This window comes from Antennarius striatus, chromosome 6, assembly GCF_040054535.1.
Source record: "Antennarius striatus isolate MH-2024 chromosome 6, ASM4005453v1, whole genome shotgun sequence".
In the NCBI taxonomy this organism is placed as follows: domain Eukaryota; kingdom Metazoa; phylum Chordata; class Actinopteri; order Lophiiformes; family Antennariidae; genus Antennarius; species Antennarius striatus.
The window spans coordinates 13,182,365-13,199,024 of NC_090781.1; the positions used below are offsets into that span (position 1 = coordinate 13,182,365).

A 16,660-nucleotide genomic window follows, 5' to 3' on the forward strand; every position below is an offset into this window, starting at 1 on the left:
AATCACAGGCAAAACTAATTTTCCAACTTTTTTTTTTGGCACAGCTATTGAGGCAGTGAACTGAGTTATCCATTCATTGCTTTGACTCTCGTAAGTTCTCATATTTTGACTATTAGTCAACCAAACTACGTGAAGTAGCTTCAGATATTTTTCAGCTGATGGTAAGTTTGAGAGCAGAAAAATGAGTAAAACGCCAATTACAGTACATGTAAACGATGATGAATCAGTCAAAAAACCCAAGACACTCTGGATTTAGAGCACAAAGTTTGTGATGTTATTTTGTTTTGACCGCTGCTCCCTCATACCTGAATGCAACATCTGTTCTCTGTGATCCCTTAAAGTAAGTTTAGGAAATGGAGTGTGTGTGTGGGGGGGGTGCAAACTAAGACAGACGTAGGCAGACTGAGAGAAAGTGATACACCATAACGCTGAATTAAATCACTTTCATTAAAGTAACGCTGAACATGACAGATAAGGGATCAGTAACAGTGTGAGAGTTTTTAAAGGGTGAATATTCTGATCTAACAGGACATAGAAACCTTTTCATTAACCCATGTGCAGGAGAAAGTAGATCCCTCACCAAACGTCCAGAGTTCCTGCTTTCATTCTTAAATATCTGAGGCCTGAAGTCATTGTCATCATTTCTCTTCACTTCTTATTTGTAGGAGTAATGACCTGATGCTGACTCCTCACATTAATCCACAGACACAGTAGATGATGGCAGAAGTTGGCAAGCTGCAGCACCACGAGAGTTCCAGGAGCTGTGACACATTCAGATCCTTTCACTTCAACAACTTCTGCCATCAGACATCCAGGAACCATAACCAGAGGACAATTGTTCCCTTCTTCCCATTCGCTCCCAGGGGCCAGACTGCTGCCCCCACCCCCACTCCCCAGCTCCTCAGACTCCTGGTGGGTGACAGATCTGCAGACACACACTTTCATCCCGCCTGCTGGTAAAGTGAGCAGCTCTGAACTCATGCATGCAAATCATTTTTATTGCATCAGAGTAATTTGTGTAATGTCAGCCCTTGAGTGGGAAGGAGTCCTGCATGACCCCTCATGCTGGCTTTGTTGAACATTGGGTGGAAAGGTGCCACCTGCTCGAAAACTAAAAATAAATAATAATAATTAAAAAAAAATATTTTTTTTGATTATTTTGGGTGTTGTTCCTTGTAGCTCTTCTTCAGTCAGCAAGGATTTGACCTAACCCACTTGCATGCACATGCGGGCTGGTTTGTTTCCCGCTCACAGTGGGCACAGCTACTCCATGCCGTTCCTCAGCATCTGATTGGCTGCGATGAGCATGACGCTGATGATGAATGCCATGGCGAAGGCGCAGATGAGGCTCTTCCTCACACATGTCTGACGGTTCTTCTTCGAAGGGTGGACTGAAAAAAAGTAGTAAACAGAACAGCATAGAGAAAATATTCCTCACGCTGGTTTAAAATATATCATTTTTGTTTGTGACACCTTTGGATTTATTGTTCTATGTTCTTAAAAAAGATTCAAACAAAGAAAAGAGCAGTGGCTCTGCTGATGGCAAGAATGTTTAGTATTTGGGGGGTTTCTTTCTCTCTGTTACTTCTTTAGTTCAATAATACCATAAAAAGTTTAATAGGTATCTGGATTAAAGTGCCAAAAGTCCTCTGTGGACAAATCTTCTTTAGTGAAAAATGGAATACATACTGTAGAACAATAAAAAGGACTGGCAGAGAAGCTTTACTCTACTACATATTTATTAATGACAAATGTTAAAAGATAAAAAATTAGCCTTTAAATAGTAAATGTAAAAATTAGCATTGGATGCAGAAACTTTAAGCACAATAATTATTGTTAAAACCTCAGTGGATTCCACTTCATTGCACAAATAGATGAGACACTCAAACATTCCAAAAAGTTGTTGTTGTTTTTTTTTAACATGTAGGTGACATTCAGTGTCAATGGACCATGTATGACATTAATTAAACTGTAAAATATTATTTTCCACTTCTTTCATTTTGGTCAGGGCCAAAGGAAACCCAGCAGAGGTGTGACCCCAACTTTTATTTTTAAGTATTGTAATCTGTTGTGTTGAAAACAACAACCACACCCTACTGGTTTTACATACATAGTGCAGTGTACTCTTTGTGATGAGCACTTCCTCATTTATTGATATGAAAGATGTGAATGAAAATCAATGACACTGCTGATTTGAAGCAGAATAAACAGAAACCCAGACATTTAATCAACAGAGATCTTAGCTATTTAGGATCATTTTCTGGGTCAACCAATGACTCAGAAGCTCCTTCTCCCTGCAGCAAGTCGGTAAACAGCAAGTTGTTGCTCTACCGATCTGTAATTAGAGGAGCTGGGCCAATGGCCCTCAGCCACATGGCTCACACCCTGACTCCTTCTATTTTTAACTCAATTCAAAAAGCGCTAAGTCATCAAAAAATGCTGTTTGGCTGTTGTTTCACAGGAAATGCATAGGGAAGGATGAGATTTGTACATCTTTAGGGCATTTAGACAGTGCCATTAGTAGAAACTTCATTCCTGAAAGATATTATTCATAGTCTTACAACATATAAGACATATGAGGTTATTTATATCCAAATGAGCTGTGTAGAATGAGCTCATAAGTTTTGAGATTACAATATGTGACAATATGATATTTTAGTTGTTTTTTGCGCACAATAGCCGATGTCTGGGTGTTTTACAATTTGAAAGGGAATTTATCAAGAACAGCTGTTTTCAGCGGGGCTGTGCTCCATCCACTGCTGCTCTGTTAGCCGCAGCCTCACTGAACTACAGGGGCGAAATTAAGGAAGTAGTAGGTTTTTCTTGTCTCCACTTAAAGGTCTGACTAATATATTAGGAATATCCGTATCCTTAACTTTAATAGTAACATACCTGTACATACATACAGCTCGCCCTGCCCAGTCATTTAGTCTCAGTTTGATGTCCTTAAAACGAGTGAATCCAACTGCTTTAGGGTTATATATAGGTGGTCATTTTTGCAGAATTCTACATATCTTGCATGAAGAAAAAGGTGGAGTATAGAAAAGCCCTTCAAGTTGTATTTGGACGTTTTTTTTAGTCGTATTTATATTTAAAGGATCTATCTGGAGGATATATAAAACACAGAATCGTGTTCAGCTGCTGACAACTGCTGAGATGGGTTTAGTTAATAATATTTCTCAACCCAATAAAACACCCTCTCAGTTGTAAATAAACCACCACATCTTCAGAGACCACTGTGGTCATGAAGGTAATCGAGTGTATGTGTGTGTGTGCTGTTTCTGGGCTGCTAATATCAGGATGCACAAAAATCACACTTTTTAAAAATAATAACAGACAAAATGTAAGGTAAGTAGGCTAACGTTTGAAGTTTATTTATTCTACAAAACAGGGTTGTCAAATAAAATCTAAATTCCCAAAAAAACTAAAGGTGTCATTGACTTTTTTCAAGTGAAAAAAAAAGATCCAGTGCAATATCATTATGCTTGTGCTATAAAGGATTTAGCTGAGTTTCGAACAGGAGCAGTAGAATTGGTTTTCATACATATATAAAAATCAACACTTACCAAGTAACACTATAAAGATGTACATCATGCAACTTCAGACTACAAACTGCTCAGATGGGGCTTTAGGTCTATTCACGTGCACCACAGCTGTGATATTCATGAATCAAAGCCGGTTCTTTTACCTGGGGAGACAGGCACTCCCCAGACGGCTACTACTCCAGCATGTTTCTTTACTCTTTACTCTGTTGCTGCAATTTGTTCAGCAATGAATCAGTACTTTGTGAACTATTATGGATCAGCGGTTACATTCTTTAGTCTGTTGTTTCTCTACTCTGCACCAAATCGATTGCACAGCGAGGTGAAGCCAGAGGGAAATCAAGACCCTTTTATGCTACCACATATATCACCAAGCTGATGCAATAAGCACCAGAGTAGCATGATGAATTGAACTCTGTATGAATTGCACTTTGACAAATAGTATTGATTTCTCCCTGACTTAGCGCATTTTGTTATCCCACTGAGGAATGTAGAACTCAAGGACAGACCAACAGACATGATGTTTTGTGTGATCATGTAGTTGTTGGTCTTCATCATAAACCAAGTGCTCTCATTACTCAAATCCAGTTTAACATGCTGAGGAAGTGCTGGTGCAATCCGATCCTTATTGATAGCAGTGTCGGCCAGGGAAATCCCACGTTAACAGACAAGGCTCTCAGGCAGGTTGTGACTGATGGAGGACCATGAAGTGCTCTTTGGGCTCTGTATGTCAGCCCAGAAAAAAATACACAAAACTGACAAGTAAAAAAATGTCTATGTTCCAAAATTTCCCCCATAGGGTGTATTAATGCTGCAAACAGTTTTGCCCCATTAGAAGAAGAATCGGTCCAGCTTCAACATGCTGCCATCGGGGTATATGAGATCTTAAGATATTATACGTCCTGCATATCGAATACATGTGAATAATGAGAGAAGGACTGGATGCTGGTGCATTCTTAGAATGTCTTGTTTTCAGATTTCTGTGATTGAAAGCTTAATGTAGGAGAACATTTCCACTTAACTGTGAAATTTCATTTTTGTCTGAAAACAAACAACTCTGAACACATCATGACCTCAATTTTTATCAAGTTCAAGATCACAAGTTCCAAATATGTAATAAATTTTAAATATGGAATTTTGTTTTCCCCTTTAATCTCCATAATTATGTTTCTGACCTTAATAAGAGATGTAAATGTTAAGATTAGGGCTCAAAGTAAATTCAAATCATATGTTTAACGTAAAGTCAGTTTCGTTCCACATTTTTCTCAGTTCAAAATTGTCTCCGTCAACAATAGAATATGGACCAAAAACAGCAGCAGGGCACCAAAAATACCTGAAAAAATGGTAAATAAACAATCTCTCATTTTGAAAGACAGTTAACATGTCCTAAAATACCCTACTCTGGTCCATAAATCTTGGATGGCTACTATTGCAGAGTGAAGTCATACATATTTCATCCTTGCTACTTCTGAGCTGGTGACCAGCTGACGCCGGTACCCACCAGACCCAAATCAATAAATCAGCAGGAGTGCTGTGACTCTTTTGGCTGTACATCTCAAATTCCTCCTGCCAGCATAGATTACTTTATCTCTCACTACAAACCCAGCAGGCACTCTAATGTCTATCTGCTACTAAGGCAAGTGTGTGTGCGTTTGTGTGTGTGTGTGTGTGTGTGTGTGTGTGTGTGTGTGTGTGTGTGTGTGTGTGTGTGCATGTGGCAGTTCAGGGACTCTCACTCACCTCCTTCAAACTCTGTCTGGCAGTTCCCAGCGTTTTCCTTCAGACTCTCTTCCTCGTTGATGATGATGTTCTCAATGTCCTTCATGGTCAGGTGGTCACGGAAGGCGTAGAAGAGGATGTGTTTCAGCTCCTCTAGTGTGATCCTCTGCATGTCAAACTGCAGGAGGAAAGGTTTGTTCATTTTCTCCTCACATAAATAAAGTTCTGCAGTTTGGAAGCTCAAACACTTGAACTTGTGTTCAAGCTCCAGTAAAACAACACAAATCGACTTTAAAACCCGTCACACTCGAACATGCAGAAGAAAAATCTGCTGTAAACTACTAAAATAAATAATAAACATTGCACTGAAAAACCCCAAAGAGCATAAATCACAATCTTCATCATGCACATCCATGTGACGTCCACCTACGTCTCTCTGACACCACTTTCATTAGAGCATCACAAATGAAATGATTAAGTGTGTTGGAGTTACAACATGATCGTGATGGATTTAATGTTATTTGGGAGCATTTGAGAAGTTTGAAGGTTACACTGAGAACAAAAAACAAATTCTTAGCGTTTATGAACAAGTTTGGTCAACTTTTTGTTATGATTCTGTTTGTGTTGTGGCAGGAGGCGGGCCAAGCCTGAAGATTGCCTCTTGCTTCCCAGTCCGCAGGTGGTCTTGTGCATCCTTTTGTCTCAAGCAATAGTTTTTCAAGAAGTATTCATGTTTTTTGTTATTACCTGAAATCCTGGTTTTTCAGTTGGACTTTTGGAGTATTCTCCTTAGTGGAGGTTATGTTTATTTGTTACTTTGCCCCTCGTGGTAGATCCTCAGTTGATACTCTGTTAACTTTTTGTATTTTGAATCTGAACGGTGATTTTCTGTTGAACTTTGTTGTTAATAAACCTGTGTTCAGTTTTTCATCTCTTCACCTGGGTCCTCGCCTTCTTTGAAGAGCTTTCCTATGACAGTTTCAGGATTTCCTTCTTTCAGGCCACTGATGATATGTTCTGATGTACCGAGTGAAATGAAAAAAGTTTTTGGAATTTCAATACAGGAGAAAAAGATGTCATCTGCAGCAAATGAGTTTATCTGAAACAGAGCTTTCAGCACAGAATCTAGAAGCACTTGATGTCAATGAGTCTTTAGTTGACAAATAACGGAACAAGGAAATGTGGAGGATGATCTCTCTTCTCTGTCTCAAAATGAAGTTTCACCAGAAGGAGGACGATAAAAGGAGCAACATCAGGACTGATCACATATTGAGGGCAAAGATCAGGTCTGTATTTATTAAACAAAACTAAGTAAAGAAACAATTTAATGATATCTTTTCTAATTTTCTAATGAATGAAGTGACACTTGTTTGAAATGTTAGTAACATTTTTGAAAGACAAACGACACCCGCACTCACTTAAAATAAACATCAAATCATAGTTTGGAAGCTATTTTTAACACAGACTGACAACAGTGACTCAAGGCCAAACATTAATATTAACTAAATCTCAAATTTCAATTCTTCTAATGGTCTGAAATTTTTTTTAGGCAATCTCTGGTGCGGTGTCAGATACAGTAAGCAATCCTGTTACAAATACAGCAGAAGTGTTCCTTCAGTAACCTTGTATTAGTTGCCGGACTGAGCTAAAGGATGAAGTCTCTACTGTAATGTCAGTGACTTTGATGGGTCTTTGCAGTTTTTAAAAAATGACAATCTTAAAGCTAAACACACACACAGGTTGCCTTTGCAGTGTGAAATGTATTTACATTAAAGAAAAAAACACAGCCCAGACGTTTTCAAAAAGCTCATAGGACTGGCCGAAAGAAATGGAAAAACACAGAATAATATAAATTCCTCACAATGAAACATGACTTTCAACACATTTCGTTCTTTATTTACAAATCTTAAATCACTGTTGTAACACGCTGCAGGATTGTGATGAATGATGCATGTCCTGGGAGGGGAACATTCATTGGATTTCCTGGCAACACTGATAACAGCATAAATCAATGTTGGGCATAAATCACACTTACATTGATAACCACTTGTCATCTGTCCACCTCAGAGGGAGCTGGAGAACTCTCATGCCAGTCACTTGTTATTAAAGCAATTATTAAAGCTTCATTTTTCCATCTACTTATTCAAAGAAGAAAATAGTGTAACGTATACATTTACAGGATGTAATAAAAATGTATAATAATGGAGATATTAAAACCATGAGTCACAAAAATAGACTGTATGAATATCCCAGTGGGACATGATTGGATAAAAGTAACATACTAAGATGGGTTATTGCTTTAAAAAAAGAGTAAACATTCAAAAAGTTATAACTCATAAGTCAATGAGCATTTATTACAGCAGCCATTAAACATTTAGTTCTAAGCAGTATTTCACTTTATTAAGCCTCTGATCTGTCTGGCCTCCAGGAGAACACAAAAACAAAATTAAATGCCAAATATATTGATTTTATTCTAATTTTCCTGACTGACAAATCACCTCAACAAATTCAAAAGCTAACCTGAAATGGATTTACTGTTTCATCAAATTTGTGAAAATCCCTCATGTCTGTTTATTCAGTTCTTGGTGTCAAAAGGTTAATAAATGTCATACCTCCAATCAGTTTGTGATGCTAATGAGCTGGTGCACACTTCCAGGTAACGATTTCCGTGTCCACAGACAAGAGACGTTCACTGGAACTCTGAGTACGCTTGTCTATATCAATATGATATCATGCATCATGTGAGCGAGCGTGAATCATGCTTTATTTCTGCTTTAGAAAACAGATTTAAACGTCCCACACACAGCAGAGCTCCGCTTATCTCCTCTCTCGTCTGGAATGAAGCCCCGCCCCACCCCAAACAGAGCCACCTGCAGTGTTCCTGAAAACATCAGACACAGTACAGCCAGCTCTGTCACTTCTGTCTGAGGTTTGGGGCTGAACTGTGTTTACCCGACCTTCGTACAACCTTGTTGCTGCCAGTGAAGCCATCTCTGGAGGACGTCAGCAGACAGCTTGAACATCATTAGCTAGGGAAAAGAGAGAAGGGCCTGAGGATGGATTCCTTTCCCTTTTGGGCTTCCATGGCAGATAAGAAAAAGTCATTTCATTTTCTCTGACACATCCTGCAGCTTTCTCAGGCTACAGTAATATTTAAGACTGCAATGACCTTTATTTGAGATAAGGTGGTTGGAATGAGTGACCTATGGGTGTGAAAAGTCTACAACCAAAAAGATCTTTAACAGAAGACTGTAGTTCTAAACTTCTTCTGAAAAAACAAAACTATAATGACTTTAGACATCTCAACCTTTGGACATCAGTCAAGACGATTGACTGATTGTTTGATCAGTTCATCAATTGATCTCACAAACTGGCAGGGACACGGCCCTCGGATTAAACCGTTATCGTTCTATCTTTTGCCTTCCCATTGCTAACTGCTTTCAGCCCTGAAGATGAGGAGGAGGAGGAAGGCTGCCGCCCTACAGAGAAAACACTTCTGTTCTCCTCACTCATAAATGAGGCGTGTTCAGCTGCTCTCACACACAGGCGGTGTGAAGGTGCCAAGAGACAGCATCCATCCATCTGCTGAGTCCAGCCCTTTGCAACACAGCTTAATTATACAGGCTGCAGATAATGCTCTGCACGCCCCTAAAATTAGCTATATTCACTAATTAAATATTAAAGTAATGGCCTGGCAAGCCTTTTAATTTGAAATAGCAGAAAAACGACACTAAACATTGTCCTCCCAGCTCAAAATGTTCATATCCATCAGCCAAATTTTACGTTAAACACATTTCATGCAGTGACAAATTGATGTCTCCAAATGAATGCAGAGCAATTAGCTCTGTTCATTTAGACAAGATGCTTTGTCCAGTTCATAATCTCCTCAAAAGTCCAGACTGTGGGGTTTGGTTCCCCTTTCTTGAGTCTGCCTTGGAAAGAACCAAAACTCATTCTAAGGTAACACCAGGTGAGGAACACACCCCACAATCTGAGAGTCAATTCAAGTCCAGGATCTGATTACTTCCCTTTACAATTACTTTTTGATTTTTGGCAAGGATTTTCTAACCATAAACCAAAACTAACAACATAACTTGCAGAAGTTTCTATCAGCAATAAATGGTTTTGACAGGATTTTAGCTCAACAGCTACAGAAATCCCATATTTGTGTGAGAAGATCAAAGGTGTTTAATCTGGCAGCAGAAATCTACAAACCTACAATAAGCGAAGACACCCGGTGGCTGTACGAAAAGTGTCGAATCCTGTCAGATCAGTCGTCTATGTCTCAAGGGAAAACAGTGTCCATCAGGAGAAGGAAAAAGCTGACAAGAACAGATTTAGATGCAAAGAATGATGTACTGTATGTGATAATACAAATACAACAAAATGTGGGGTTGAAAATCTATGCCGGTAGCTATTTTCTCAGCTATTTTTTTTTCCTTTAGGTCTTTTGCAGATCTCGGTTGTAAAAAAAACATTAATGGAGCTATTTCATCACTGTTCATCTCCTGAATATCTGGAGTCATGTTAAAGCAGTGACGCTACCCTTCATCACTGTCAGAAACAATGAGAGTCAACAGGCTGGGGTTTCGACAGCTGTAAGCGCTGATCTCATCGGCTGCTGTATGAGAGAAGACAAGTCATTACTTGACTCCATCAAATAATATGAGCCATCAGTTTTCAGCACATCAATCTTTCAAACCTTTATACTGCTTACGACTGGCAGTATTTGGTGCTGGGACATTTATTATTTACAAAGTCGTTCTTTTACACTCTCTAAAATTAGTTACAGCATCTGAATCTGAGTTTTCCCAAGTCAACACTTCTCAGTTTTAAGGAAGTTATCTTGGCTTTCTCACTTTAGGAATGGCATCCTCTTACAGGATTCATGTAGGGTACATGTGCAAAACAAAAACAACCTTGATCTACTGAATTAGACATAATCCAAAATCTAAATCGAATTTTTGTTCTCCGTGTTTAATGTCCTGTTGTCTGTAAACATAGTTATCTTAGAAAACTCTCTTCATCCATGGCAACACTGAATTGTCAACTAAGAAAGAGCCAAGTGAAGTAACTGAGCAATCCGGTCGTTTCATTTCCTACATAACGAAATCACTTTATGCCTGAAAAGCAGATGGCTGATGCTTGAATGGTGTCTTCATTGACCTCGACCAAAGACGACACCATCCATCCGTCTGTCCGTCCGTCCGTCCATCCATCCATCCATCCATCCATCCATCCATCCATCCATCCATCCATCCATCCATCCATCCATCCATCCATCCATCCATCCATCCATCCATCCATCCATCCATCCATCCATCCATCCATCCATCCATCCTGTCTGCTTCTTCTTGCCTCACAAGCGCCCAATGACAGCCAATCATTTGTTGAAACTAAAAGCAACAATGTCATCAAATTCCAGCATCTTTAATCCTCCTTTCTAAATCTTATTCATTATAGAAGAGTGACCTGCATCTCCCTAAATATGCATCAAATCCAGGATAAAGTCAAGTAAGTGAATAAGAAATGTTAAAAAAGACTGACATTTAAATGCCTGCATCGACTGTGATGTATTTCTATTTGCTCGGCTCCGGTAATAAGGCCAGACTAATCTTAGTACAGTCATTATCCTTACGTCTAGGCGGGTTCCTGACTTAGAGGCGTTTAGCGTTTCATAATCCCACAGATGGTAGCTTCACACTATTGGCTCCTCAGCCAAGCACATACACCAAATGTCTGAACTTGTGGTTTCCTCTCGTAGCAGGCAGCATTACAATTACAGCCGATCATCAGTTCAGGAAAACAAACCCATCTAGTGGCCCTCATAAGTTCTGCTCCTGCTTAAAGTCTGGACCTGAACGTGTAAAATGTGATTGAAATCAATCCGCCCCAGAGGCTTCACGTGGATCATTACTGCTGCAATATGCAGCCGTCAGCGGAATGAAAAGTTTTTGGGAAAAAAGAGAACATAACATGCCCCATGAACGTCACAGCAGGGGGGGGGGGGTATATCTGAAACAGTGTTGGGAGTAACAGAAATACTGACCCCGTGGGGCACCGATGAAGACTGATGTGCTTAGGCTCTGAGAAGAGCAGACAGATCTTTGGAGTTTGAGCTTCAGTGAACACTTTAAAGTGGTTAATTCCCTGTGATCGACAAATAGTTGACATAAACAACCCACCATGCAGCCACACTTATTTTCATCTAGAGTAAATTTGTTGACCTCAATCAGAAGCAACGACTGGAAAGACGGACCGGAGAAGCACGGATAAACGGTCACACAGTTCATCTAACAGTCTGTGAATCCTTCGGGAAATCTATTTGACTCTCAGTTCAGAAGGTAACGGTCTCCTTTGAAGGCATTTACTCACTTAACATTCCATTTGCTGCAAGTACAATGAAATATCAGGAGTGGCAGCAAATTGAAATCAAAAGAGCACTTTACTAAGAGGAGATCTTGTGAAAAAAAAAAAGAAAGAACGTGTAATAGAAAAAAGAAAACACTAAGCACCTATCAATAACCAATTTCTGTTGATATGATTAACTGTGAAGAAATTGCTCCCATCAAATAACGCAAAGGAGCTGCCTGAGGGTCACAATACTCATTAGTGGAAATCAGTGGCTCTATATGCACTGCTGCATGCAATTCATCATCGTTACTCAAAAGAGGGAGCGGAGGCCGAAGAGATCATAGATGGAAGAATTATTTCAGGACAGCAACAAACACACTGATGGATGGGAAGAGTTAGAGACTGTTCATGAGAGCGAGTACGACTCTTGACATTGAACCGCAGTCCAATCTACACCTGGAAATAGTCAGTACCCCCTTTTTCTAAGCGCTGTTGTCCAGGGAGAGTCACCCAACCTCTGTCAGTCTTATTTATTATTAAATGCAATAGATGAGCATAGTCCTGCTGTGGACAAGGTCAGCCACAAAATGTAAATTGACTTCAGAAAAAAAGCAATCTAAGTTTAAACATGACAGTCGTAGGGTCTGTTCCAGGAGGAGTGTGGCTCTGGTGTGACTTCAATTATGTTCTTATCGTGATCCTCCCTGGAGCAAACAAGTTTCATTTTATATTCACGCGTACTTTGCATATGTGCCTCTTGAGTGGCTGGAAGAGAATTCACAACAACATGAGTTTTTGAGGGGCTGGAGATAGACTACTCCTCATTATATGTTTGTACAGACAAGGGTAACCCGCCAGCACCCTTTGGAGAGGGGTGTGAAAAGCATTAAAGACAAAGTATTTCAAGAGCTATTCCTCTCACTCTCATGTTTTTTTTTTTCTTTCTTATCCTGTTTGGGAAGTTCCGCCAAGGGACTTTGTTCTCTGCAGTTAACCCATCCCTCAGGAGCAGTGGACAACCCTTTTATGGCTTCTGGGGAGCAAGTTGGGGTCAAGAATCTTCCTCAAGAGGACTGGGGCTTAAACCTCTGACCTTCTGATAAGTGGACCGCACTCTTTTTAAGTGAAGACACAGCCAGCCACAGCCCCAGTTGGCTTTCAGAAGATTTGAACCAAGTCATCTTATTCACCTTGATATTTTTAAATCTTAATTTTTCAAAAACATGACATGGAAACCATGAGACACAAAAAGTGTCACAAAGTCCTGATAAACAGCATCCAGAATGCATGCTTGCTCACATATCTGACATTAATTTTTCTTTTATTTATGTATTTATTTATTTATTTTTCAGAAAAGCCACATCAGGTCCAGGACTGCAGTACTGAAAGCTTGCTGTTAAAAATGAGGAGAAATTGTTGACTCTGGCACATTTATGAGGTCCTACCATCTCATGTAAAACTAAAGCATTAAATGATGAATGATGAGCTAATGGTAGACGAGTTTCGAAGACAGAAATTCACATTCACTTTTAATCTTTGCTGTTGTCAGGCTTGATGACTTACTAATTACATGAAAAATAAGAAGCCCCCTTCAAGCAATTTCATACGGTCAAACACATCCTAAAGTGACCAAATATTTGAAAACAGACCATCCACTCAACAGCACTTAGTAAATTGCCTTCAGTCTTCTAAATAGGATTCTATAGTATGATTATAGAAATGAAAAAAACCCCATCTAAGACATCCAGCATGTCAGTACGATTTAGTCAGAGGCTTTTAGTTTCATTGACACATACATAATTCAATTTGGGGCACTCGAGCTTAAGCAATCCTCTGTTGTGAATGTTTGAGTGTGTGCATTCAAGTCAGCACTGTGCAGAAAATGCATTAACGTGTTGCTGACACCTCTCAGTGCTGCAGCCTGTGTGAGAACTATCTGTAATGAAGGCAATCATTGAGGTGAAAAGCTGAACCATGTGTAATTAAAGCCAAATGGATGATTAAAAAAAGGAGTGGACAAATAAAAAAATCCCACATTACCAAAGGAAATGCACCTCTAAATCATTTAGGGTGGCCCACTATGATAGAGGAAGTAGGATAATAACAGAAAAGTGCTTTTCTTCACAGGAAGCTTGACACGTTGCCGCAGCTCCTCCACAACCACACAACTTCAGACATCGTTCTGGTTTTCTGGAAGGAGAACATTCTGTCCCGCTCAGCAGCCTCACTGAATGAATTTACATCCACACAGCATTCGGCATAATGACTACAATAACTGCAGCTTTAATCTCTATAAAAGTCTTACTGTATAATGTTTTTTATATTTATATATGATATATTTATGCACATGATGCATAAATGCTTTGGCTGATTTTATATTCATTGAGCTCAGGAGATTTGTAAATGACTTGGATGCTGCTTTTGAAGTTTATGATGGCAGGAGAAACCCCGCTACACTTTGAAGAGCTACAGTAAATAATTGTTTTACTCTTTGTCTGTGTGCAATTATTACTAACTGAATAATAATTTTTAAGAAAGGCCAGCTCTGGTACTGACAGTGTCAGAAGCAGGTTACGTGATTGTTTTGTCAAATAGATGTATAAGAAAGTGCAATGAAATATTGCCTATTTTTCAAATGTTCTAAATGTTCTAAATGTTCTAAATGTTAAATGTGATTGAAGTTTGTTTGGAAAAGATGTTCTGAGGCACTTAAATGCTTTCATCTAATGTAAAACTGCAAAATGTTTGAATGAGATTAAAGTGTTTTTGCAAAAATCAAACATATGAGAATACCTAAATACCTTAACACCTGACTCTCAGGAGTGCAGAATCTACCGATCCTGTAGTCATCCTGGTAGAAAGGTAATTTTTTTCTGTTAGCCTATTGTATTAATTCTTATTGTTGTTATTATTAATAATAACAACAACACTAACAACAACAATAATAATATTTATTATTATTATTATTATTATTATCATATATTATTATCATATATTATTATCATATATTATTATCATATATTACTATTATTATTATTATTATTAATAATATTTATTATTAATAATATTATTAAGCATGTGTGTTTACAGTGAAAATGCATCATTCCACTTTAAATTATGTACTGTATATTGATGTGTTGAGTTTCCTTGAGTTTTTAATATTCAGAACTGCAGTATATTTTTAAATAAACTATATGAACTATGTGCACAACAATAAATGCTGCTTAAAACTCAGATTTCAATTCAATCCTGCTCATTTTTGAAAATCTTAATTTATTGTTATACTCCTCAAAAACACAATGCTCTAATAAATACATGTTGTTTCTATGAGTTTCACCATGATTCTTTCTCCTCATAAGCCTCTTCTAAAATCCGAATAAAACAACCAGAAACATTTTGTTTGTTTGTTTTTTAAAATGGCTCATTTTGAGTTACTAAAGTAAGGAATATTTCTCTTGACAGCTACTCTATAGCTGTAATTTGTGGCACGTCTTCTTTAAAAATGCAAGCTAGGTTCCAAAATCTTAATGATATGAAAACAAAACAATTCTTTCATAAACTGCCCGACTCCTTACAATCAACACTTTTATTTGAGAATAATGTCAATCAATCGGGACAAATTGTTCTATAAATTACTAAAAATTTTCTCACATGTTAATGTGTATTTGACAGTACTGATAATGCTAGATGGTCAGGTAGGGTATGGACGTTTTCTGCTTTCTACATAAGCAAATTTGAATTGACCCACAGATGAACAAGAGAGTGAACACATCAACAACTACACTATGTTTAAGGGTGTTCAACTTTTTGTGTCATATTCATTTGCATTCATTTTCCATCAATATTCCTTCTGAGGGCTGCAATAACACATCATGTTCAAAGAAGGTGTTTAGTCAGAGTGCAGGAAGAATAATTGTGGCGCAAACGGCTCCTGAATAAACCCACTCATGCTTCATGCGAAGGCGTCCGTTAATAAAACATTGCTCCTGGCTTGTCAGGTTTATTAAACCATGCTCAAGGCTTGACGGAGAAGGATAGATCTCACAGGTGAGGAACTCAGAAGAACTTCATAAAACCAAAAAATAACTTAAAGACAAATCGAGTAAAACAAAAATGTACTGAAGCCAGGTGAGACGGGCAAGGGCTGACTGTGTCACATGTCCATGACTACGTGAGTCCAGCTGATCTGAGTCATTCAAACAACTCAACCCCACCAATCAGGTTCCTGGAGTGAAGGGTTTGTTGGTGGGGGGCATCACAATATTTATGAGAGATATATGATTGGCACCAACAATCACCTCAGCCTTTGCTTGAGTCTGCGAACATTTACTGCATAATTATACTGTGGATTGCTCCTCATCTCTGCTTACTGTTAGCATTTCAAGGCTACATTAGGTACTAATAACATCACAAACAGCGGGATTAGTTGCATTGTGGGTAATGCAACCAGCTCATTTTGACAGGGACAAGGACGCAAGGAATAAAGTACTCACACAGCTGACCTTGCAATGATGTGAGTTTGACAATGGCACAAGCATTAAGTGCTGAAACGCCATAAAACTCTCTAAGATAGGAACCAGTTTAGATTTTCAAGTTGTGCATCTCCACACTGGTATGGAACTATGATAAATAATGGGATGTAAGACAATATTCTAAACAAGTCTCTGAAAAACCTCACAGCTACAAAAAAATGTTTTAAAAAAAAGATTTTATCGTAAAACTTCTTTGCAGGATGTGTTAAACAAAGGAGGGACAGCAAAAAATATTAATAAAAGACCATAAAAATAGAAAGCACTTGATGGTTGCAGGTGTCTGAAGAAACACGATCAACATGTGCTGTTCTAAAAATATCTTGGTATTCCATCTTTTCATTCAAGGTTGTATTTGGTGTATGGATAAAGTCCGTATACTCTTACTCTTTCTCAAAAAAATACCTTGTAAAAGTTGGCTTGTTCTTCCCCACAAGTGAGGACATAAATAATAAGCCAGCTTTTAAAGCCAGCACTAAATAATAAGCATGATGCTGCTGGGAATACCAAATACTC

The 16,660-nt window shown here is 38.5% G+C and overlaps 1 protein-coding gene across 1 annotated transcript in view; it reads right to left on the minus strand.

Moving 5' to 3' along the window:
* Positions 1-1,263: 1,263 nt before the first annotated feature.
* The window catches only part of caln1 (calneuron 1), a 44,716-nt gene continuing 29,319 nt past the window's right edge, over positions 1,264-16,660 (minus strand). The window contains exons 5-6 of the mRNA XM_068317982.1: positions 5,283-5,439; positions 1,264-1,391 (exon numbers count right to left, since the gene is read on the minus strand). Of these exons, the coding sequence (XP_068174083.1) occupies positions 1,264-1,391; positions 5,283-5,439 (285 nt within the window). The remainder of the gene's footprint in view (positions 1,392-5,282; positions 5,440-16,660) is intronic.